The 26429-nt window shown below is 40.1% G+C and overlaps 1 protein-coding gene across 2 annotated transcripts in view; it reads left to right on the plus strand.

Annotated features, from left to right (window-relative positions):
• The first annotated feature begins 1140 nt into the window (after positions 1-1140).
• The window catches only part of TRPS1 (transcriptional repressor GATA binding 1), a 171264-nt gene continuing 145975 nt past the window's right edge, over positions 1141-26429 (plus strand). The window contains exons 1-4 of one of the 2 annotated variants that reach the window (XM_009635992.2): positions 1141-1177; positions 4205-5133; positions 16653-17782; positions 25577-26180. In XM_009635992.2, coding sequence (XP_009634287.1) covers positions 1141-1177; positions 4205-5133; positions 16653-17782; positions 25577-26180 — 2700 coding nt within the window. The remainder of the gene's footprint in view (positions 1178-4204; positions 5134-16652; positions 17783-25576; positions 26181-26429) is intronic. The other variant, XM_009635993.2, reaches the window with a different exon arrangement.

Raw genomic sequence — 26429 nt, forward strand, 5'->3', positions numbered from 1 at the left:
AGAAGCTTCCACTTTTTGCCTCCAGGAGTAGACTGACGTGAGTGACTGTTGAACAGAAAAGTCTGTATGTCGCAGACGCATGAATCACGTAGAGTAGCCTTGGCTGGTTTTGAGGGAAACTATATATAGCTATTAATATTATTTCCACTTTAAAATAGCTGAGGGTGATCATATCAGGTAAAAAAAACCCCACATGGTTTAAAGGTAATTTCAGCGTAATGAAAACAAGATATAAACCCCTGTATTACAGAGCCCAAAGACGAATTCTGCAGCCTGGGCCCTATCCAAAGTTCCCTCAGCTTGAGAAGTCTCTTCATTCACATCAGGCTTTGTAATGCTTTTATTTTGGGAAGATCACCATTTCCAGTGACAAAAAGGTAGTTCAGTCCCAATGGCTGCTCATCACTTGGCCTCTTCACTAACAGCCAACAAACGTGCTTATTCTTGTGGTGGCATTTTTGAGATGTGGATAGTTGCCCGCTTACTTGATTCAACACCACTAAATTCGTTTCAAGTGGGACACGAGGCAGCCAGCAGATGATAACTTTCAATTGCTGATAGCAGAGCCTGGATGTGAACCAGTTATTTGTATTCCTGTATCCATCCCCTTAGGCCAGTCCCATTGCGATGCACAATACCTGTTAGTATACGGGAATTTTTAAGGCGCTTTTATTTTTTACGGCATTTCTCCAGCTCATTTTCAACACTTACTTTAAACTTGTTTTAAACTTGGTTTTGGGTGGACATCACTTCTGAGATAATTTTTGTGTCTCCGTATGTGTGTGTGTATTTGTATACGTGTGTGTGTGTACAAGAGTGTGTATGTCTGTCTGAGGAGCAGGCAGCTATGGAATTTCTTATGCTTGATGGAAGTGGAGAACAGCAGCCACTATTTGTATAGTGCCCACTAATAGATGCATGTGATTGTACAATAGGCATAATGATGTTTTAAAGTAAAAAACCATATTTTGAATGCATAATTTAGGAAGGAAAACCTTTTTTTTGTTTTGTTTTGCAGATATACAGATCAGCTCTCAAAATGTCTTCTGTGTCTTCCGTGCATCTTCTAAGACAATTGCATTAGCCCGCCTGCTAGTTGACTAATAGAATTAATAATTGTAAAAAGCACTCTAAAGCCACATGCCTTATGAAGTCAATGCTGGGTATGATTTTACAAGTATGTGATCCATTTTTTCAAGTGAAATTGTTAACTGAAAACGTTCTTGGCACACAATAAAACATTGTGCAATCTGTTATTTGTCTTAGAGATAATAATTTCAGAGTGGCTATATTCTTTCTATATCTAACTTATGACTTGCTAGGGGATGGTTTCTTCAATTTAGGAGTATTGCAAATGTAGTTTTATTTACATAATATGTCTCTGAAAAATGATAGTGGTGGAATTTCAGTGACAAAAAAAAAATACCATGTCTTTTCTTACCATCCCCTTGAGTGGATATCAAGCAAATAAATGACAGATGAGTTTTCAAAAGCTAAAAGAGAAAAGAGGGGAAAATACTTTTAAATTCAACTTAGGAAAGTTTTGATATTTAAATCAATGTTATCTTCCTTCCTTTCTTTCTCCAAGTGTAGAATACTGCCTGAAAAAGCTCCATTAGGCCGATACGGGTTTTTTTCCCCGTCCATTAACATGCAGACTCACAGATATGTCAGGAAAATTTGAACCAAAGTATCTAGATCTGGAGTACTGTCTACTTTGCCTGTATACAGTCCAGATTTTTCTTTTCTTTGCTTTATAGGTTTTTTTTTTCTGTCGTTTTCTCTGACTCTCTCTGTCAGTTGCCACGAAGATAGCAAAGTCTCTAAACTTTCCCTTATCTGCCAAAAATATCTGTAACAAAAACATTTTAAAACATTGCATTTAGTCTTGTTTAATTTTGACTGAGGTAACAGTCACAATGTTTACTTTCTCGATTTCTGATTTTTCTGCACTGCATAGTCAGGACTCCTTTCTCTGTCCTCTAACTGCCATGAATTGCATTTAAACAGAAGTTATTTTAAAAATGGTTTGGGATGTTTAACCAGGAGAAAAATAGAGACTTAGCTGAACACTTCCCAGAGATGCTCACCATTTTTTTTAGTGTGTATTAAGCAAGAGCATTCATGAAGTCCCACAGAGAAGCAGTAATGCTGAAAGGCTAAGGACTGTCTTTATAACTTGAATTATATACGTGCGCACGTTGTTCTAGTAGGCTGAGCCTGTATTGTAATAGTTCTCTTACCACAACAGGAAATCTTTCTTTTCTCTTAGTTCTGAGTGACTTCATGGTTCAGAAGTTATCGGGGAAAAACAAAAGTCAGATTCAGTGCATACATATCCCAGTAGGTGTGGTTGACATTAAAGAGAAGACACTTGGTTCCCAGGCGTGTGTGTCTTCTACAGTAAGGAATCACAGTGGGCATTTAAGAAACCTATTAAGACCACACGGAGTGTCAAAACTTCTGTAACACGAGCTGGCATTCTGTGTGAAAGCCGTCTCGCTGTAGCCCATGCTGCCTGTGGATCAGCTCAACCACAAAGACAACAGAGCCAGCCCAAGACACAAGTTGAACACTTCCCCTAAGAAGTTGTCTGTTTTTATCAACATAGCATACAGTGCCTTTTCATGTGGAGCAGATGTCAATAAGAGGATGTACAGGCGTCTGTTCTTTGATTTTTAACCTTTGTCCCCAGCTGTACTTCTGAAAGTACAGTTTTGAGAAGGTCATCCGTGGCTTTTAAAGGGCTGGATGCAGCACCGTTTGGAGCATGTCAGTGCTGCTCCCAGAATCGCCAGGTGGTCCTCCCTTCTCAGAGCAGTATCTATCCCCAGTGCCTCCGGAGGCGCCCAGCTGTGGCTGGCCTGGGAATGGGGGCTCAGGCTTGAGTCTGCAGCTCACGTCTCATGTGTGGTACTGCAGGCTGCTGCCACCAGACCACACGCAATTTGGCAAAGAGAGACATCCATCACTGTATACAGCATTGGCAAAGATAAGAGCACAGAAAAAGTTGTAGCACATCTGTCTTCTGCCCATAGCTAGCATGTGAACACAAATGGATCAAACCAGCTGGTGATGAATATCAAATCCAGAACCACACAATGGAGAGTGCAGGGAAGTTTCATATGTATATTTTCTCTAAGTAGGCTGGCGAAGGTGAAGTTATGTAGCGGATGAGGAATTTGGCTTACTACCTGCATAGTCTGATGATTTGTTCTTCCACAGCCTCCCCTGCTCAGCTAGCAGCTAACCCGCTGGTGGCAGACTCCTCCTTTCTCTCTCATCCTTACTCCTGTCCTGTCTGAGCTTTCGTAAATGGGCCCTGAGAGCGTACTCACAGATTTAGCAATAGTGGCTACATCTGCAAGGAGGATTGAGCAGAGGAAGGTTCGGCTGTTTAGATCCATGTGGATTCCAGGTGTTTTCGGGGTAGATCCCGACTCAGCCACACAGCAATGTCAAATGTCTGGATCCAGGCCTGTAAAATTTTATTGACAATGGGTTTCCTAATAAAGTTAGTTTCTCTTTGTTTGGCAAATAGAGCTAATTACATGAATAATGGACTGTGGGGCCAGACTCCAGAATATCCATATAATCCTGTTTGAAGTTTATGGGCAGTAGGAGGGGGAGCTTTTGCTATAGAGAAACTGATATCTGCTTAGGAAAAATACTTTCTCTGAAACCTCAAAGTTACTTACTCGCCTAAATCTGTTTCCTTCCTTATAATGTGTTTAAGTGCTCCTGATTATGTCTTTTAGGTGTATTTTTGCAAAGCTGCATTATATGTAGTTGTACATTGTATGGATATCAGACTGCAAAAGTTTATTTTTCCCCTTAGATTTTTAAAATGATTTTAAAGGAAGTGTTCATTTAAAATTATTTCTGCCAGACCATTATCTTCCAAAAAGATAATGAAACCTGTAATTCACTCACTCTGATGGCAGTGTTTTCGTACTTTAAAGTTGTCTTTTATTTAAGTTCAGTCTCACTGTGACCATTTTTTTTAATATAAAATTCCAGGCTAAAAACCTGCTTGACAAAAATTTTCTGAAAATTTGATGTATTAATACAGTTTAGAATGCTTTAAAAAGTGCCAGGCTTGTAATCTGTTATTTATCTTGAATAATTCTATAGGGTTTTTTGCTTTTGTTCTTTCTTTTTTTTTTTTTTTCTTTTTTTTTTTTTTTTTTTTTTCCTGTGGTAGATATGGTCCGGAAAAAGAACCCCCCTCTAAGAAACGTTGCTAGTGAAGGTGAGGTACAGACCCTTGAGTCTACAGGTACTGAAAGTGAAGAGTCTGGAAGGAAAAAAGAATTTTCCACAGAGCAGATGCAAGAAAACACTGACCAGGGTGATGCGGCAGAGTTAAATAACAAGGAGGAACTTTGCACGCATGTCCAAGAGCCATCTTCCAGCATTAAAAAGGACTTGAAAAGCTCAGTGCTGAGTGAAAAGGCTGGCTTCAATTATGAAAGCCACAATAAGGGAGGAAATGTTCCATCCTTCCCTCATGATGAGGTGACAGACAGAAATATGCTGGCTTTCTCATCTCCAGCTGTTGGGGGAATCTGTGAGCCCTTGAAGTCTCCTCAAAAATCAGATGCAGATGACACCCAAGATGTGGTCTGTACCCCGTCAGGAGATGCAGCAGAGACAAATGAGGAGCATCAGATGTCGCCAAAAGCTTCAGATGAAACAGTGCAAGTGCAAAGTGGTCAAACTGATGGCCAAGGCTCAAGCCCGGTCCCCATGGCCTCAAAAAACCCACAAGTGCCTTCAGATGGGGGTTTAAGGCTGAACAAATCTAAAGCAGATTTGTTGGTAAATGATAACCCGGATACGGCGCCTCTGTCTCCAGAGCTTCAGGACTTCAAATGCAACATCTGTGGATACGGTTACTATGGAAACGACCCCACAGATCTCATCAAACACTTCCGCAAGTACCACCTAGGACTGCACAACCGCACCAGGCAGGATGCTGAGCTTGACACTAAAATTTTGGCTCTCCACAACATGGTGCAGTTCAGCCACTCCAAAGACTTCCAGAAAGTCAACCGCACTGTGCTTTCAGGAGTGCTGCAGGACATCAATTCCCAGAGGCCTGTCTTATTAAATGGGACTTACGATGTGCAGGTTTGTATTTCCCCAGCCTCCCCACTTCTGCTAACTGCCTTCTCAACTGCAAAGTCGGTTATTCGCAAAGCCTCTCCTACCTACGCGGTTGAAGTATTTTGTATAACCTGCTTAAGTCTGAAGAACCATTTTGGTCTGTTTTAGCCAGGCTTTCTGCAGGTCCGCTGAGCATCGGGTATAGTAGAGAAGTGCTTGGCTCTTTGACCAGTGATATTTCTGTGTACGATTTAATCGTCATGGTAATCAATAGCAAAAGATCTTATTCAGCAAACAGGCAAATCACTGAATCGGTAATCATATCTGAAGGATTCGCTGTCATGGAAAGAAAAGAGCAAATAATAATGAAAAACAACCACCAGATAGACAAAAGACAGCAGCTGGAAATTAAAAATGTAATCCTAAATTATCAGCTGCTGGGAGTCAAGATTTGGCTTATTGATCCTTTATTAAGATAAAATAAATGGCAAGTCTTGGCAACTCTAAAGTTATCTCATGCCAGAAAAAACAGGATACACAATGGTTATTTAAAACATTTCAAAAAGTAACAGTAATCCACTCTGTCCTTCACGTTAGCGAGCATGCAAGGAAAGGACTGTTGCCTCAGTCATTTTCTCATCTAGTTGGAGCAGGGAAAAAACTACAGACACTGCTGTAAAAAAAAAAATCTTATTTTTACCCCAAAAGAGTGGACTCAAAAGCTTTTTCATGGAGTCTCTGTTAGTTTCTTATCAGCTAATATTTAATTAGTTAAAAAAAATGATGCTGCTTTAAAAAAAAAATCTTCTAATGAGTGAGCTGAGAGATGCGATAGGATACCTCCATATTCTATGGTATAAAAATTCAGACTTCAAGGAAAAAAACCAAAACAAAACAAGTAACAAAGTTTGCATAAAAACCAAGGTAAAATGTTCATCCAATTTTGAGTGTATGTTTGCATAGGACATTGGTAGTAATCACCAGACAGAACTCGGGGTGTGTTAAAATAAAAAGGTAGGAAATATTTAATAATGCTTGCAGGGACTGTAGCTGTAGAAAAGAGATTTTGCAAAACAGGTTGAGATGGCTAACATCTAACTTCAAGTAAGAAGCTGAAACCGGAACACGAGACAGGAACTTGAAGCTTTTTAAGTGATTTAAACTTCTCCTCTTTTTTCAGAAATTCTCCAACTTCTTTGTGGAGCAGCAAATCAAACTAAGGTCGTTATTATGCGTAAAAGCTGCAATCTTTGAACCGCTGTCTTACTAAAAGATCACTTCACTGTCTCGTGTCAGACACCCTCTTCTGTCAGACCGTGATTAGAAAGCAAATACGTGATTTAGTTAAAAGAGGTTAGAAGTGAATAATGTCAGAATGTGAAATGATGGTTTATAATTAGCACATAGTATGATGTTAATACCTGGATTTCCTGCTATAGTTTCAGTTTGCTGACTCCGGGGACAGCATCTTAGAGCAACTGATCCATGCTGTCAGGAAGACATTCAAACTGGAACAGCTCAGGCATACAGTATAGAGGAATTTGAGTTTCTAAACACACTTTCATTTCCTCCAAACAATTGTTTCGTTAGGTCCTTAGTTATTTATAGGAAAGTTTATGCTTGATTAGAATGAGCTGGACACTTTTCCTATGCAGTGCTTTCAGAAATAAAACAGATGTGTGAGCTATCTCAGTTTGAACTGATAGAAGTAGAAATAAAACAGCTGAACCTAGACTATACTTGTCTACTAAACCCTGGCAGTTAGATACTGCAGGGGAGACAAAAAGCGGTAGGAAACAGCCCATAGATAATCTACTTAAGATCAGCCTTTTCTCAGACGAAAAACATTTTCCAAAATAGAACAGACAGCCTATACAATGTTGGCAATTTATTTTAAAGAAAAAAAAAATTGGATCTGGAAACTTAATTTTTAAGAGTGCTAATTTTCCCTGCCCAATTTGGGAAGAGAAGATTAAATAAGCTTTTGTGCCAAATGCCATACTTCATCACTTGCACATGCACCAGATGTTGATCCAGAACATGTCAGAAGATAAGTAACTGATTAATATTTTTATGCTTTCTCCTCCCCCACTCCCGATACAGAGCAGCTTTGTGAGATTCATAAACACAGTGAAAGAACGTTTGAAAATCCCCTTTGCACCCACACATGTTTATATTGCTACTATGTCCGTTTTGGAGGGGATTTTTCTCAGGCATCTGAACGGCTGGTGTCTCCTGCTGCAATGAGGGGTCGTATCGATTGGAGCTCTGGTTAAAATTGGTTCAGTCAAACTCCTCTGTAATGTGGAGAGGGAACTGAACCTGAATAATTGGTTCACCTAAACAATATTATTTTGTATAGGTGCTGGGCTAAAGGAAAATAATCCCTTTGTAATTAACTTGAAATAGTAGTGGACTGGGCTTAAGGTCTGATTTATTGATCCCCTTGCACTTAACAAACTGTTCTGTTGTAGCTGGGGTGGAAGTTATTGATGGATTTATGGTCTCAGGCCAGGGAGCTGCGCGCAGAAGCCAGAAGATGAAGATGACTGACTTTGATCTGGCTCACAATGGTCAGTCGGAGACCATGGTGTGTGAAGATTTGTAGTAGTGAGGGATGCTGTTGAGCCCTGTAGTTTGCATTCATAACAAAAGCAAGCAAAAAGCAATGGAAAAATGTCTGAATGAAGAAAAACCCAGTATCTGCTGTCCTTTCTGCAGATAGGTAGGGATGCGGTCCCTTTGCCAAGGGCTTGGAAGAAAGAAATCAAATGCATTTTTGGATTTATACCACAGAACTGAAGTCTGTCCTAGAAAATTTACACTCCCTCATCCCCCCTCCCCCCAACCCTTAATCCAGCTTTTAGGGTGGTTTTTTTTGTATTGCAGTCTGCAAAACAGTAGGGATACACATTTGGCTTTGCATCCAGGTACGCAAATGTTGGGACTCTGTTCTGTAGTACCTAAAGAGGATTTGGCTGGGAACTGTGTAAATAATCCAAGCTTTCTGGCCTTACTACTGTGTAGATTTTCACTTGATTTGAATATTTAATCCAGCAAGATGCCTTTGTCTTCTTTGAAAATGTGTTTTTGTTTTTAAAATCTCCTGTATTCTTTGTTTCTATTTTCTTCCTCAGAGGTTTTTGGTTCATTGAGTTATAATAAATTCCATAGGATTGGGTAAAATCACCAAGCTGTTTCTGGGAGATTAACTTTCTTGCCAGTATAGATTTCAGAAAACATTTGCTATTGCATCTCTGAATTCCCAGAGAATGTGTTAATCAGCTTTATTGCTTTTATCAGAATAATATTTGAAGTGAGTTCAATGGATCAGCTTTTGCTGATGCCCCTCATTACTGTTTCTTCACGTTTAGTTAATTGATCAATCTCTATAAGCAGCTTTGTCTTGCTGGGTATTTTAGCCTATATATGGCTTTGTGGATGTGCCTAAAGCAGTAGACTTTAGACTGGACCTAAAAACTTACAGTAAAATTCAGGTGACTAAGTTAACAGCTATGATGCTGAAAACCATTGCTTTGCTACTGCATGATTAAGTCTCCTCCTGTGTTTGATCTAACAACTCTTTAAAGTATGGAAAGGTCTGGAGACAGGCAAGTAGCCGGCAAGCAGGCAGGAAGCTTTTTTCTGTCCCCAAATTTTTTGATGAGTAGTGAGTGGGACAGCTTCAACACAAAGGTTGGAGAGTGCTGTCATCCACATATCAACTTATAGCTAAGGGGTAGGCCATTGCCCAGTGAGGGAAGAGAAGTGGGCTTGGATCCCCTCTGACAGAGCAAGGAAAGGAGCCTACTTTTCCTGTTTCCTGAACAAGTGTTCAAGCCATTAGGCTATTGTATAAAAGGGAGCGTGACCCCATTTCCTGATACATTTTAAAAGAAAACAGTGTCCCTCAAAGAAAGGACAGAAATGTCTGCATTCAGGTGAGGGTTTCAGATGGCATGTCCCGAGGGAGAAGGGCATTCGTGCAGCTGTGGATAAAGACGTACTGCAGCGCTCAGCAGTTCTTGGGGTTGACTTCAGGCAGCTTCACATTGTCCGTGCTACCTTTGAGGAGCTTCCTGCTCAGCATGGCCCTGGTTCTGGAGCGTATTGTCACAGACCTACCTCCTCTTATGTTCAGCCATTAAAGAGATTCAGACTCCTGTCTGAAAGTACTAAAAAGTAATTTTTTTTTTTTATCCAGCCCTCTCGTTTTGATTGTTTCATGGTTTTAGATACTAGACTGCCATATACGATAAGAAGACAAATTTCTGAAAAGCCATGGACTGATAAAAGCCATCCAGTAGATTCTTGATTGTATTTCAGTGAGCCCAGGAAAAAAAAAGTATCACATTATCTAACTATCCCACAGACTAATGAGAGATTGGCAGCAGATTTTTTCTTTCATGGTTCTAAACATCCAATATTATAAAAGTTGTCCTATACCACTCAGCCTTATCCTTTGTCATATGTGAATATGGGTAACAACTTTTCCAGGATTTTCACAGTAAGTGCGAGCCCTTCTGCATGTCCAGCTACCAGGCTGCTCAGCATCCTAGAAAGTGGCAGAAGTGCCCACGCATGCGGGGTGTGTAAAGCCCTTCCTTTTGTCTCCTTTATAAATCAGTGGTGAGCTCCGTATGCCTACATGAAGTTACGTATGTGTGTTTTTTAGCGTTCTGGATCTCAATATATCAAATCTGGCAGCCTTTCTGTTCTCACGTTAGAAGTCTGTGACTAGTAATATAACTTATAATTAAAGTCTGGTCTAACTAGGATTCAGCTGAATGAGAACCAGTGGTTTTATTATTAGTAGCTTCTGCTTTTTATACTCCACTCTTATATTAGCAGTTTGATTGAATATGAAGCTGTGAAGGTAAGACTAAAACAGCTGTAGGGGGTCTGGAGGGGTACAGATGTAATCAACATCCCTTCTCATGTTAAAGGGTTTCCTCTATGTTTCTGTTGGGTTTGGTAAAGGGACTCCTACAGGTATGGTGATAATCTGGGCTGGAGGCATAAACAATTACAGCATGTGTTATTGACAAATTAAACCTTTTTAAAGTTCAACTTTGTCAGGTGGGCTGCCTACAAGGTGACATGGATACATAACTACTTGACGTGAGTAAATGAAAACATGTATGTGAAAGAATTTAATTTTCCTCACATGCTTAGACAAAGGGATCCAAATTTTATAGTGTTGGTCTTACTGACTTTAACTCCATTGTCCATAAACCAGGAATTAGATCTAAATAAACTGACCAACTATTGCTGGATATGATGTACCCTGCTCTCTTGGACGGGATTGTGCCATGCTAGATCTTGCAGGGTGTGCTGGAACAGAACTTGCGCAAAGGTGTTATGTCCCAGAAGGCCCATTTCATCTGTCAGCCACATTGTGGACTCTGCCTGGGGACTTCCCTGTTTGAACTGAAGGCTGTCGAGCTATCTTGGGTGTTGCACCTGCATCTGTGCATACCTGTTTATTTTGAGTCTTATTTCTGGGTCATGATCTGGCTTGGAGACTGCTTTGCACACTGAGAGAGTCACACCTCATGAACACAGGGGTCAGCTGTCTCTTTTAAACCACAGACGTGAAAAAGAAATGGTGGCAGGGAGGGAAATGGGTGGTGGTGTAACACATACATATATACATTCATATGCATGTGCTTGTGTGTATGTGTATACATATATGTTCTGCTTTTTCTCATGCATATGTGCATACACATATATATATAAAAATACGATGTGAAGAACCACGTATGGTCTTGTAGGCATCTAATTTCTATATTGACTGCAGCTCGTAAGTAATGATTTATATTATTATATGTAGTAGAAGCTCTTTATATCCTTTCTTTGGAGACATTACTAAGTTTACTATTCAGAATGATATGCAGTGATTTACAGCATGTCAGCTGCTAAATAGTAAGTGCCTGGGAACATTCACTTGCTCTGTGACAGAAATGAGCTATTTTAGCCTTCTTTCAGTGAGAAGTAGTCTACCCTCAAATTAGAGCATTCAGATGGGCAGTTTCTGTGGAACAACTGACGTGATGTATATTCACAGCCTTCAAGGCAAAGTTGTTTATGTGTTATTATTCCTCATCTTTATGCCAGGGGTATCTGGTAGTGTTTGCAGAAAGGTTAATGAAGAAAGTTGGTGAGACTAGTAATAGTCACAGATATATATAAAGATACAAACTAAGCTAGCCCACAGAAATGATGAAAGCTCAAAAAATAAAGTTGCTGGGGAAAAAGGAAAGCAGCTGTGTTTTCTTCTGGTGTAAATCAGTGCAAGTTTGCCTCAAAGTCTGTGAGGCTGTGTGAGTTTACAGTAGCCAAGGAACTGTCTGGTAATTTTATCTATACAGAAGGGATGGTGCTTCTTTTAGGTGCTAGATATTAGTCTACTAGCATTAGTTAGCAAATTAAAGTCTTGATTCTCTGTTCCTTACTTTTGTTGTTTTTGCACATCTGGTCTCCTGGTCTTAATTTAAGTCTTGTTATTGTTCTGTCACAGTCTTTGTTTTAAAAATACCTTTTAAATCCTACTGTCAAAAAACTGTACTGGCTTCAATGAAAACAGAATAAATCTCTAGAAGAATACACTCATCTTTAATGAATGTGACCTAATAGTTTGCTTTCTTGTTTTGGTAAGTATGAATAGCCCAGAAAGCCAGGGGTTTGCCCTTAGTCTTTGCCTCACTTGTGCAACATAGTTGTATCTGCCGATAAGTTAATCACAGTATGGTAAATAGTTTTAAGAATATACTCTGAAGATTATCCTAGTTATACATGCAGAGGGAGAGCAAGCGAGAGGGAGTGAGTTCTCCATAGTGGAGGTTAGAGAACTGGGTGGTGTTACACAAACTTGCATGAAAGCCAGGAATCTGTTCTGGCCTGCACGACATGAAGAACTTCATAAATGTGGGTTGGTTAAAATGTTCTGGATGCTATATTGCACAAAGCAAATGAATAAACAAGAGCATTAGAAAATATTTTAGGATTAGAAGATTAAGAGTAATTGGCAAAGGCAGACTGGATGGCTCGGGAGATTGGTGAGGGATCTGGAGCCTTTCACCTCCTGATTAGCCAGAGATGTAACCCAGGTAATCAAAAAAAAGAAGATTTATTAGCATTTGATGTTCCAGTGCAGATGGTTGGTCTAGTTTCTAATCAGTAGTTGCAGAAGAAGCCAGGGGTTAAAGACAGCTTTACCCTGTGCATGTAAGCCTTGTGGCTGGATCTCTTGCATGGATAGAGGCCACCAGTTTCTGCTGGTGGAATTTTCTTCATGAAATGTGTGATTACGGGAGCTGGCAGACTTTGTCTTCCTTGGTAATTTTTTTTCATTTTCTGTGAGCAGCATTTGTAAACTGCTTCGGCTTAATAAAATTTAGGATTGAACTTTGAAAGAAGGTGGGAGAATAGAGTAGGTTAGCATTTGGATCAAGAGCAGATTAAATATCAAAGACACTTTTTAAAAAAACCCTGAAAGTACCTCTCCTTGCCCAAGTCCATCTAATTCCGTGAAATCATTGTTTTCAGTCTGACTAATTAAGGTAATATAGACATATCTGTTGGAAACATATAGTGCAATTACACAGCTTTGTTGAAGTACTTGCCAACATGCTTTAGAAAGTACATCTTGAAACATTGTCAATTATTGTGTTATCTTTTCTCTTTTTGGCTATTTTTGGAAGTGTGCGTGGTGTATGAGGAGATAGCTTAGTAGTATTAACACGTGAACTTCAATCCTTGTGGTAAATTCTTTCCCAGTCTTCTCGATTTAGATAATTTTCCCCATTAATGAATGAATTTAACAATTAAGAGTTTTGAGTTTCAGGGAGTCTTACTGTGAAATATATTTCAGTTTAATCCCAGACTGAGACATGGCTTTGAAGAGCAATTTTTGAAGAATATCAGTGCAACTATCTCAAGTGCAATAATGGAGAACCCATTCTAATAGCCGTCTTCCTCTGTACAGCATAATTATACCAACTATATTGCCATAATTAAGGTGCTGAAGGAGTAAGTGCTAATCCCAAGGTCTCACAAGCAAGCGGCAGTGAAGCAAGGAACTAAATCAGGTTTCCACAGTCCAAACAGATGCCTTGTATGTTAGGATCCCTTTAAAAAGAGAATTATGAAGATTAATTTTCTTCTGTGCTTATGGAGGGAACTATTGATCTTCAGGTGCACTTAACATTTCCAGTAGAAGCTGTACCTATTCTTGTGACTGCCACTGGCTATGTCAGCTGGCACTTTGGACTCCGCTGCTGTAACAGAATTACAGAATTTTAGCATTGCTTTTGTTTAGTTTCTTCTTTATGTTGGGGAGGAGTGTCTACTTCAGAAAATACAAATCTGTCAGAGCAAAGCAGGCGACTAGGTTTTGCTGGGATCAGAAAGAAATAGACGAATATATATGAGAAGCTATCACTTTCTCCTCCTCTTTCTCCTATATTTTTCTTCTTTCTGGGGCAGGTCAGAGAGAGCAGGAGATTAAGGACAATTACATACCCAGTGAAGGAGTTTAGTGCCTGCACACAGAGATACGATATGTAACTGAAAAATCTGAAAGTCAAGCCAAGACTTGAGCGGAGTGCATGAATCCAAACAGTTCTGCAAATGTGTAGGCTTCTTCCAAATTTGGCTGGCTGAAAGCTGAAACAGCTTCAGTTTGTACTGTCACTTCAAGTGCTTCTCCCAACCTCTTTGCATGGAAGCCAGTTTCTTCAGTGCTCTTTACCTGATGACCCCCAAGGAGGCTTTCAGTAGGTTTTGTTATGTGTGGAAAATGGGGTTGGAGTGTAATAACGTTAAGGTGACCCTGTGTTGCCTTTCACGTACATGCTCTCCTAATAGGATGCATTATTTTGAATTGTGGCAGGGTAGTCATGGAAATGCCAACCCAATAATTGGTAATCAGTTACATTCCAGCGCTGTAAAGATTGCGTGTCCCCCGCCATTGCAAGAGGTTAACACAAATAGTGTGAGAATACTTAGTTCTATTTTATCCTCTTGTGATGCAAAGAAGGATGTATTAGCATGGGACACAAATTTGCTATGTAGGCCACTAAGCAGGATTAGCACAAGTTACAGGAATGATGTGATTTACAGTGCATTGTATGAAATGCTAGTACTAATAATATGTTTTTCCAGTGTTCAGAAATAAAAGTAATTAGCAATGAAGAGCAGCTGGGGTTATTGTCACTCACAGTTTCTAACTGGTGTCTATGGAATGTCTGCAAAATAGGTTTGTTATCTGTAGGCTCTGTGAATGGACAGCTGAGAGTAATAGATGTATTTACTCATTAGAGCCACTTAAGGTAAAGCATTTTGGCCAGTTTTCTGTGCATGCATTGAACAAACATAAGTATCTAATTAAATGAGCAAAACCAGATCACCTTGCAACTTATGTAATCGTGCAGTGAGCGGCTGTTATTTTCTGTTTACTATAATTCCATCAGTGCTTTCTTAAGTTGTCTTTCACCACCTTCGAGACTTGGAACATTGAAATAATGCAGTGGATGGAGACTTGAAGTGCCAGATACTGTGGAGCAAGCCCATATCCGACTGTTGTCAGTGGATCAGGCTCAGCATGGCTTTGTCTCCAGTTCTTGCTTGCCATAAAATGAGTAAAATGAGATATTTTCTACAGTACAGAAGATCTGTTAAAAGATCCCTGTGTCAAAGAACCTCTTCAAAACCAAATTCACAACCGAATACCAGAACTTGGAGCCCCTGTTTAAGTGAAAAGGTTATTACAGTTAAGTCCTAGCTATTTGGCTGCCCGACCCACCATTGCCTAATGAGATATGTTTCCTAAACAAACAGAAAGCAATTTTCAGTTTATTTAAGAAAAAGTTTTAACCAGTGCATGGGAATTGTGCTTTCTTTAAAAAAAAAAAAAAAAAGAATTGGAGGCTGAAGCAGCAGCTCATTATATCATGGTTTAGCAACTCATTGACTCACTATACATGTTCAATTCTGATGGGATACAAAGGATAGCATCTCATTCTCTGAGCTAAATGGCTAAAAATTATTTATATTATATGCATTTAAAAATGTTTACATTTCATGCTCTTTGTATGTCTGAGTCTTTCCGTATGGTGTGATACTGAATGAGCAGTGATCACGTGCTTGCTTTGTGGCACAGCTGTTGAGGAGGAGAAGAAAAATAATTAAACCATTTGCCTCATGCATTACAACTGAATCTTGCAGAAATGTAGTAATACACTCACTGGTTGGGAGAATGGAAATCAGACCCTGTGTGGAAATTTTATATTCCCCATAAGGCGTCTCTTTTGGATGTAAAAATTGAGAACGTGGCACAAGGAAGCTTCCACCCATGTCCTTGATGTAGAGGTGTAGACTGGATGATGGCAAAGGAGTAGAAGTCTGTGAATTTTGGGTGTAAAGAGGAATTATCTTCTGGATGCTGTACAGTATTTACTGTTCAGGAAAAGAACTAGAGCAATGGTGACATTTTTGTCAGGAGAGTCTTTCTTTGGCCTTCAAACCAGTTGTACAGGAGCAGCAAATCTCCCCCTGATGTCACGGGCAGGTGTGGTGCACTCCTGGGAAGGGCAAGCCTGCCTGCTATGAGAACACGGGCTTTAATAACATAAGCCCTGGAAGCCTTGTTTCCTTCCTGCAGACCATTTTGCTCAGAGATCATGAGAACAGTTAAGTAGACCTACCTTTTTTTTTTTAATTAGTGATGTCATGGACTTGGGTGTGGTAGGATTCTTTGCCACATGCCATTTTTCTACTGTAGTTTTTCCATCCTTGTTTTACTAAATTGAGCTCTGTGCATGAGAGGAGCAGAAGGTTTCCTTGGAGAATGTCTGCGCTGAGTAATCTTTGAGAAAACCGCCTTTCGTTTCAGACACCAGCCATGATGGCTGTGTTAAAAGGCGTCCTGGCGGATACTGGATGCTCCTGTGGGAATGGTCTTTATAAGAATTTGTCATACTCTGACCCAGCAAACTGAGTTCATTATTTCAATTTTAATTTTTGTTTGCTCATATTTAGAAAGCAATTCTCTTGGACTATAAAGCATTAATATGATTAAAACATGTAAGTGTATTGAAAGAAAAAGACTGAGGACCCGCTCTTTTGTTCCACACCTTGTACAGACTCCCAGCAAAGTCTCCTGTCACAGGGTTCAGGGATATGGGAACTGACCATTGGATCTTCTGTCAATGACGTGATTTAGTGAAGGAAGGAATAGTCCTATCAGAGAGCACTGAGTTAAGATCATGTTGTGTACACATGCCTCAGTTTCCCCAAATAAAGATATTTATTATTCACCTGGAATATATATTCAGCTATGTGAAACATTTCAAAATCTTCAACAAATGCTAAATATGTGAGGGTATGTGTACAATACCTTACTACATTAGTACAAATGAAAATGGTGGTGATGGCTAATGAAAGAGGCTTATGAACTAATTGCTTTTTTTTTTTTTTTTTCCTTTGTTGCTATTTGAATAAATCTACAGTGGAGCTAAAATGACCTTATTCTTTATTCACAGGTTACTTTAGGTGGAACCTTTATTGGAATTGGGCGGAAAACTCCAGATTGCCAAGGCAACACCAAGTACTTCCGCTGCAAATTCTGCAATTTCACCTACATGGGCAACTCCTCCACTGAACTAGAGCAACACTTCTTACAGACTCACCCAAACAAAATGAAAGCAGCCCTTCCCTCCTCTGATTCTGGTAAAACTTCAGAGAAAAACTCCAATAAATCCAGTCCTACTCTTCGACCATGTGATTCTGGAGACTTGGGGAAGTGGCAAGACAGAATCACTGTAAAAGCAGGAGATGATACACCAGTTGGATATTCGGTGCCCATCAAGCCAATAGATTCCTCTAGACAAAATGGTACCGATACAACCAGTTACTACTGGTGTAAATTTTGCAGTTTCAGCTGTGAATCGTCCAGCTCACTGAAACTATTAGAACATTACAGCAAACAGCATGGGGGAAGCCAGGCAGGAAGCCTTCACCCAGATCTGAATGATAAGCTTTCTAGGGGATCTGTCATTAACCAGAATGATCTAGCCAAAAATGCAGATGGGGAGTTAGTGACAAAGACAGAAAAGGGTGCGAGTGTGGCAAAAAAGAAAGACTTGACTAGCAAAGGAGCAGAGGACAGCATGGTGACGAGCTACAACTGTCAGTTCTGTGACTTTAGGTACTCAAAGAGCCATGGCCCAGACGTAATAGTGGTGGGCCCACTTCTCCGTCACTATCAGCAGCTACACAACATTCATAAATGTACCATTAAGCACTGTCAGTTCTGTCCCCGAGGCCTCTGCAGCCCAGAAAAGCACCTTGGAGAAATTACTTACCCGTTTGCTTGCAGAAAAAGTAATTGTTCCCACTGTGCTCTCTTGCTTTTGCACCTGTCTCCAGGGGTGACAGGAAGCTCTAGAGTCAAACACCAGTGCCATCAGTGCTCATTCTCCACTCCCGACGTGGACGTTCTCCTGCTCCACTATGAGAATTCACACGAAGCCCAAGCGTCCGATGTCAAACCAGAAACAAACGCCCTGCCAGGGGCAGAGGGGCCGCTGACGCTCAAGGAGAACAAAGAACACTCATGTACCAAATGTGACTTTACCACCCAGGTGGAAGAAGAGATTTCCCGACACTACAGGTACAGTGAAGTTTCAAGTGATTAACGATAGGAACCCAAACAAACAGCCCTCCCTTACTTCCTGAATTAAATGTCACCATTCCCCAAACATTTGAGGAAACTGGAAATCAAAATATGAACGCGTGTAGATATAAATCTTTACAGCCAGAGTCCAATCCAACATCCACTTTGTTTTGGAAAACCACCAGCTAAGTCGGTGGATTTAATTATACACTTAAACCTGTGCAAAGAAAGGGCGATTTGGATTTGTGTGCAGATGCTGAAGTTCCAGCATATTTGAGGTTTGGTCAACTATTTTCCACCCAGAATCTTTTAGGTACTATTTTAGTTTAGGCTTTTTACCAGAAAGCTGGCATCTTCATTCAGTAGGGGAACACAAATGGCTTTACTTTCCAAGATAGACTATGAATCCTTTCATGCTCCATAACAGTGCTTCAATGTACTACCTTTTTGTAGTATTTTCCATTCCCAAGTCCAGCAACGCAATAATTAGTTTAAGAGCATTCCACTGCTGTTTTGGTGTTGGTTTCACACTGGGAGCAGACACTCTTTTGTCTGTTGATGTCATCCCCCAAGATCCTTTTGCAGATGCTTATTTTCGTGTTGCTGGTTTACAGTGTCGTTCTATTTATTTTAAATGCTAATGTTCCTATTTGGAGGTGGACGCAGCCAGTCTCCTGACTCAGTCTGACACAATGTCATAGTGGCAGCCAACTCCCTGCTAAACTTCTTGGGTCAGTTCCTGGGCTGTTGTAAACTGGCAGTCCAGTTTACATCAGAGGAGGAGCTGGCTCTTAGGCTTTGTAAAGAGCAAGAGTTATGTGCCGCTGAAAAAGCAATGTTAAATATTAGAAAATCATGCTGAATATGTTCATAGTTAAGGCTAATGCGTCAACAACAACGGAAAACTCTGTATCTATCTCATCTAAAAGATCTTTGCATGGAAGCCAGCTAGAATGAAGACAAAAGAAGATGCATTTTCAAAGCTAAAGCTTTGTTAAAAGCTCAAGAAACTGTGCCACGTTTAATAGATTCCAAGACATCCAAAATTAACAAAGGCAGACTGGGGCATGATACTTTAATAGAGATTAAAGCTGGGGGCATCCAAATGTTGCCCAACAGAGGGCTGCATTGGCAATGTATCAGGAGTCTATTTAAAAAAAAAAAAAAAAAAAGAAGGAGCAGATTGCTCATCTTTAATTTGGAGCTAGGGCCCACGGAGGATTCAGGTCCCAGCATGCAGTGCCCCATTTTTGATCCAAGTGGGCCTGAGGGATGTTGTGCGGATTAATTAGTTAATGTTTGTAAACTGCTTTGAAGATGAAAAGTGGTATCTAAGTTCCAAGCATTATTATAGCAGCTTCGAGCCATGCTGTAGAACTCCATAGGCAGCACTTTGTCCGCCGCTGAGGCATGGCACGGTCTTTTTTTAGTGGTTAAATAACTGGAAGATTGAAATGGCTCCTTGACTGAAAAAAACACTTTTATTTTGCTGCAGCTGGTAATTTAAGTTTTAACAAGCATGCCTAGTTAAAATCCTTTTTCCCAAGGAAAGGAGAAGCCATGACTTTCAAAATTAAGTGCTAAGTCTGAGACAGGGTAGCAGGAGCTTCTCCTTTGGAGGGCTCAGCACCCTGCGGCTCTGGCAGTTGTCACAGGGAACTGCACTTTGGAAAATGAAGAGATATGCTTAAGCGTTCGAATCTCAACTTGTTTGTCTAAAATTAGGCTTTTCTGTTTAAGACACTCGAACAATGTATTTTGCTAAGCCTTCAGCCTATGACATTGTTGACTGCTCTGAGGATGTTGTGTAATTAAAGCGAAGTACAACATCCCCACAACTGCCAACTTCTTTCCCTTTCTCCTGCCCTTCTCCCTTCTTAATTTGAGTTTAGTTTCTTTTCTACATGTACCGCTACTGTTTTCCCCCACTGTGCATCTTCTTTGAAATCACAGAAGTTAGTTCAGCTTGCGGTAGGTGCTCTGCAATGGCAAACACCAGCAGGTTTTATTCCTTTTCTATCCATAACCTGGTTTTCACTCTATCAACTAAAGCAAATGGAAAGAGAGACTTTTGGGGGCATTATAGCTTCTATTTATATTATCAGGCCTTTTTTTTTAATACGAGTTTTGCATGTATCAGGCATGTATTTTCTTTCCCTTCCTGTATTTTATGAACTAAAGATACAGAATAGTTCAGATTTTAAAAAAAGTAGAACATCTATAAAATAGTAGTATTAGGGGGTTATGTGACACACAGAAACACGCTGATGTGGAGTCAGCTGGCATCCTAGCTGGCCTTCTCTGTAGCTTCATCAGAATTTGTCTTAATAAAGCTGTTATGCCTATACACGTTATGTATTTCTGATGTGTTTAAAATGCTATACATGCATGTATGTCTAAAACCTGTCCATTTATATAATGAGGAGCTGAATGGATTCTAATGGTAAACATAATACTAAGCATTCATGTGGTGGCAGAAAGTGTTCTGCCATTCATGTATTTAAGTCTACCCATGATAATCTGCGAGTTTCAGAGCTGGCTTTAGATGCTACTTACATATTTTGGTTCATGTATTTTTTGTCTGCATTTTTGATTATTTTCATTTTTGAGTCATATGCCTGAACAGCATGCTTAATTTATTTTCTTTTTTATTTTGTTTCCTTTTGGCTCTACATCTACACTATGTCTGCTAGCTAAAAAATTTTCTATATCCCAATATTATTCCTTTGCAGCCACACATTTGCAACAGTATTGGAAGTTGCAAAAGTGGTTCTTTCCAAGTTTTCTGTCTACAGAAACATATACTTACACTTAACGCTCATTCAGGATTTCTTGACATGATTATTTGAGGGCTGTTCAGTCAAATTTGAAGTTAATGAATCATGTTGCACTTGAATTTACTTATATTTAAACCTCACTAAAATGTGCTTACTCAAATAAATCCCCAGAAGGTTTATTGGCCTCCATTTTCTACTAATTCTGCTACAACTCATTTTCCATTATACCTCTGAGGAATCAGGTACTCTTCATTTTCATTGTGAAGCTTAGTTTTTCCGCAAAACTGTCTGGTATTCAGATGAGCTAAAAGATGCCAAGACTTGTAATTTAGATAAAAATCATACTGAGTATTTGGGGCAATTTTGCGTGTCAGATCACTTAGTCTAGAGACTATTTTCCTGCTTGCTCCAAAATAATTAATTTTTAAATTTTAATTTTTTTATTAAAAATAAAAGAGGATTCTTGCAGAAGTGGTTTTTTTTTTTAATTTTGCTAAAAGATGTGGAAAACCAATGCATTTTCTCATTTTTCAAAAATTTGAGTTTTTCATGTAAATCCTTATTTGTCAAAAAAGACTTTGAGGGAAAGCATTTGATCAGTTCTAGTAGTAATTAAAAATGCTATGCTGCATTTATAAAAGCAATATATAACTGCAAAATCTAAAAAGAAAATAGAAAGACTGAAATGAAATATAAGCTTTGGTAATGGTGTAAAATCATTTTTCTAATAAATTATTTTGGAAATGTGGATGACGGCAGTTTTGTAGGGTTCCCTTTTGAAATTAATTTCAAATTAAATAATTCCGTACCTCTTAAAGATAAATGGGGTAGAGGGGTAAAAGGCAAAAGGGTACTTGGGGCTCGCGCCTCCCCGGCGCCAGGGCTGCACGTCCGGGACAGGGGTGTTGGGGCTGCCCCCTTGCACCGTTGGGCAGCAGGAGCCGGAGCAGGGTCTTAGACGTGCAGATTATGGAAATGTGGAGCCTTTGGGACGCTCCCCGGAGAAGCCAACCGAGGGCAAAAGTGTAAATTGAGGCCCACCAGCTCCCGGGTTTTCGGCAGAGCAGGAGCCTTCACTCATTGAACAATAGCGGCAGCTGCAAGGACCTTTTCCATCCTCCTGACACCTTAATTCAGTGCTCTGAACTTGTTTGCTCTTGCCAATGGCTTTTGCTCTCCTTTCATCTCAGCCTTGCTCTCTGCTCTGCCCGTTCTCCTCCCCTTCTGACCCTCCACTGAATTTTCTTGCTTGCTTTGCTCGCTGTCTTTACTTCTGAATATTTTCTACTTCCCACAAACCTGAGTGCAGCACCCATCCCAAAAGTAAACTTTCTTATAAGCCTGTTTCTTCGTGAGAAATGCTAGTAATTATTATATTCATAATCAAATTCAAAACATGCAAAAAAATGGAAGTGATACGACAGCCGTACCTTCATCCAGGATATTTTCTGTGCCCTAGAGCCTAGGAATGTCTTCAGGTAATTTAAAAAAAAAAAAGTACTTGTTTTGTAGAGGATGGTGTTTTGTAATACTTCAGACTAGCTAGAAGTATGTCAACAAGACTTAATTAACAACTGGCTGGTGTCAGGAGTATCACAGCCTATTCGAAAGCTCAAGTAAAGAACACTAAATCTGTCAAAACCCCCCATCTAATCTCTCCAAGATTTTGCAAGGGAAAATTCTTGTATCTTGTAGCACCCAATTCAAGGACATTTCAGTACAAATAAATAATGATAGGATTTTATTAAGTTGTCAGAATGTAACAGTGCAGCAAAGGTTTGGCCTGGATTCCTTGACATTTGATCTTGGGATTGGGCCAGAAGTGTTCTAATGTCCACAAATAATCAGGTCTTTGATGTATTCTGTAGTGAAAATAATAATGCTAAGTGACATCAACGGGTGGGATGACATTGCCGTCCCAATGCCACATTGAAGATACTGCCAGTTTATGGCCTGAACCTGCTGGTAGTTTGCTTGAGTGGTGTATAAGCAAGATCACAAAAGGGAGAATGCTGTTTCCTTCTTCATTTACATCCCTTCCTTCCATGCTGCGATTTTCCTCAAACATCTCTCCTTTGATAAGCTGTATACCAGTCCACTCCATTGCAGCTGATGGATTCAGAGTTCCGGATGGTGTAACCGTGGTTCAGCTGCAAAGTGTAACTTTCAGGGAATGCATGGGACTGTGTTGTGTACTTTGCGAATTGGGATTTTTAAAATTTTCTTGCTTAGCTTTGAGGAGCTTTGTGCACAAATCTAGGTGTAACTTGGGCCTTTAGAAACACGGGTGGGTTTAAATTCTAGTATAAAAAGAAATCAAACATTGCCAACTTGTTTCCTTGATTGCTATCAGGGTGGGGTGAAAACAGTCAGAGGTGAAAATATTTTCTTTTTAAAAAAAGAAAGAGTAAGTTTTTTTTAAAGCGATTATTTTATTATTTGAGACTGTGACTTATTTTGGACAGTACCAAACTTTAGCTTACTTTTTGGAGCTTGGGGACAGAATAATATAGAGGACAAACCCATGCAAAGTATGAAGATTTATAATGTCGATGGCAGAGATTACTTTTTAATGCATACTAGAAAAATATACGTCCTGAAAAAAAAAAGCCTGTTGGGTTACTATCTACCTAAATCCTGGTCTTTCCCACACCACAGGGCCTGTCCCAGTCTCACAGAAAAATGAAGGAATGTATGACTCTCTTTGAATCAATTATAAATAATTTAAATGAACAAACTAATGTAATAAAGGTGATTTTAGGTGTGCCTCAGCTACGTAGTTACAATGCATGTAATATATTCGGCATTTATTTGTGGCCTCAGAAGTGTGGTGCCACTCCTGCGGTGTATATACTGCTCCTGATCAAAAACATTTAGCCAGCGTGGAAGGGGGGGGGGGGGGGGGGGGGGGGATATTTCTCATCCACAATTCCACACAATTCTGCTTTTGTGATATCTGTAGATGAGAGCCAAGTTAGGAAAGGGGGTTAGCTATTGCAATAGCCAAGTCAAACAAGAGACACTTAGGGCTAAGTAGCTTCCCAAAGGATTGATAAACTTTCACATGGGGAGTGTATGCGGTTGAGCCATTAGCCCCAAATGGTGTCTTGTTTAACTTGGCTTTTAAGATAACTAGCCCCTGTCTAACTTGGCCTTCCCTGATGGTGTCCCACCTTTACAGGGCTGACCCTCTTTATAACTTGGCTTTTTGTAGTTGTAAAATGGTTTTGATCAGATAGCACTCTCTCTGGGTGTGGGGTTTTTTTTTTTTTTGTTTCAGAAGAGAATTAAGCTCGGTTTAGAAAAGAATTAAGTTGCAAGAGAGAATATATTAGTGTCGCGTTGAGAGACAAGCTGATTTTAATAAAACACAATTGTAGAATGAAGAAAAGGGAACAGAGCCAGAACAGGATTTTAACCCCCAGCTTGCTCTCCCACAAGTAGATTTTGTTGCCATAAGGCTATGTGGAGAATAGCTGGCTCTATTTTTTGCATAACTGAACAAGCCCATCTAGTCCCTTAAAATGAATATAAATACAGAAAATGACAAAAAGAAAACTGATATTGCACAAGGGCTAAAAAGCTTGAATCTGAATGTGCACTCATGGCTGCATGCTGACACGACTGCAAGAAAATCAGACAATGTAAATAACATATGGTTTGTTTTTCCAACAAAAGGGAAGAAGGAAGACAAGGGGGTTTAGTAAGTTTGGCAAGTTGTCCCTTCTAAACTATCGTACTCTAAGAGGGACATTTTGTGTATCTACAGATGCACCGAGAGCCAAATCCGCTCTTACTGAAGTCAATGGGAGTTCTGCTATCGACTTCGCTGAGGCTAAGATTTGGCCTCAAAAGAATTAATTCTAACAGTTGGAGTTGTCAGGGCAGTAACAGATTTCTCATACAAGTTTTGTCCTGTGTGGATAGCGGAAGGCTCGGTTTTTAGCTTGGCTAAAGACGCTGTTGTGACTCTGAACGCCTGGGGTGTGGATGTGTGAGCGTGTCTGTAGGGAGAAGCTTTTGCAGAGTTCTGTACATTGCGATGAAGGGCAGGAGCGGTATTTTGCTCCGCGTTGGTAGGATGCCGGGCGCAGCGGGGCCCGGAGCCTGATGGAGGGCTCTGACCGCTCCTGTGCTATAAACAATTATTCCTAATAGCATTATAGAGCTCATAAACAGTGTTCTGTTCCTATGATAGATACAGTAAATGGGTAACATGTTGTTCTCGTGTAGCAACATATGCTTTACATAATTTAGTAATGCAGTTCTTTATATAAGCTTTTAGAATAAGAACAGGAAGGCGTGTTATTCTGCACTGCTCCACAGCTCGTACCCAAGCATTTCAGTATTTGACAGGAAAACACAGCTTGTAGTGACACAGCCAACGATTTTCCTTTTTCTTTAGAGCAGCATCTTTTACAGTTGTGTTAAAATGTCCATAGAGAACAAATAGGTACTGTCTGTTGTGTACAACCTTCTGTCCTTTGGCGTGTTCTTATCTGTAAGTTGACCAGAGCTCCATTCAGAATCATTTTTGTCAACCAAAAGTATATGAAACTGGTGGAAAGCAAAGGAATTTTTTAAAACGCTTTAACTTTCTAGCATAGATCTGTATTACACAAAGTGGTTTTTTATACAAAGAAAACTATCCTCTCCTAGCTATTTGATTTTGGTTGAAAAAAATATTACTTTCTTTTTTCTACTGCAATAGAAAGTGAAAAGTATATTGCAGCAAACTGAAGAGGAAAAACCACAAAATCCTGGTGAAAATTATATGAAGTTTAGAATAATGCAGTGTGAATGAGCAATAGGAGGCCGTTGCAAAGCATGGGGGAAATGACCAGCAGGATTTTTCCCACATTGTATAAGACACCAAAGTAAACCTGCTTGCTTTGTTTAGAGGGAATCATACTGTAAGCTCAGCTTATTTTCTTCATCTTGGTAGGTAAAACCACTGGGAGAGGGAAGGCCAAGGGGAGCCTCTCATGTTAATACACTTCTTGTTCTCTTCCAGGAGAGTACACAACTGCTACAAATGCCGTCAGTGCAGCTTCACGGCTGTTGACACTCAGTCACTACTAGAGCACTTCAACACTGTGCACTGTCAGGAGATGGATGTCACTACAGCCAATGGGGAGGACAGTCATGGTGTTTCGTCTATCAAGGAGGAGCCAAAAATTGACCTTAAGGTCTACAGTCTGATTAATCCGGACCCCAAAATGGGGGAGGCCATATCTGACAGCATAGTGAAGAGGGAAAAGATAGAAGATAAGGAAGTGCTCAAGGAGAAAGGTTGGACTGACAGTCCCAGTGATGATCTTCGCAATGTGACCTGGAGAGGAACAGACATTTTGAGGGGGAGCCCGTCATACACACAGACCAGTCTAGGCTTATTGACCCCAGTGTCCGTTGGCCAAGAACAGCCAAAGCCTTTAAGGGATAGTCCAAATGTAGAAGCTGCCCATCTTGCGCGGCCCATTTACGGCTTGGCAGTGGAGAGCAAGGGCTTCCTGCAGGGCGTGCCAGCCGGAGCGGCGGAGAAAGCCGGGCAGCTCACCCAGCCCTACCCTGGATCCGGGGACAGCAAGGCAAAAGACGAATCCCAGTCCTTACTACGGGTAGGAAGCTCTCTTTTTTTTTCTTGCTTTTTATGATGACATGTATGTTATGTTTAATTAGGCATGCAAATGACTTCTTCAGTTCCAGGGTAATGTGCTTGAGTTTTTTTCATGCATGGGAAAAAAAAAAAATCAAGGAAAGACGGAAAGACTCAAACTTGTAGAGCTAAACTGGCAGGTAAATGTTCCAAAGTGTTTGCATCAAACAATATATATATTGATGTAGTATTAGTAAGCAAGTCCTTCTGC

The sequence above is a fragment of the Egretta garzetta genome, unplaced genomic scaffold (genome assembly GCF_000687185.1).
Source record: "Egretta garzetta isolate BGI_Z169 unplaced genomic scaffold, ASM68718v1 scaffold13, whole genome shotgun sequence".
Lineage (NCBI taxonomy): Eukaryota > Metazoa > Chordata > Aves > Pelecaniformes > Ardeidae > Egretta > Egretta garzetta.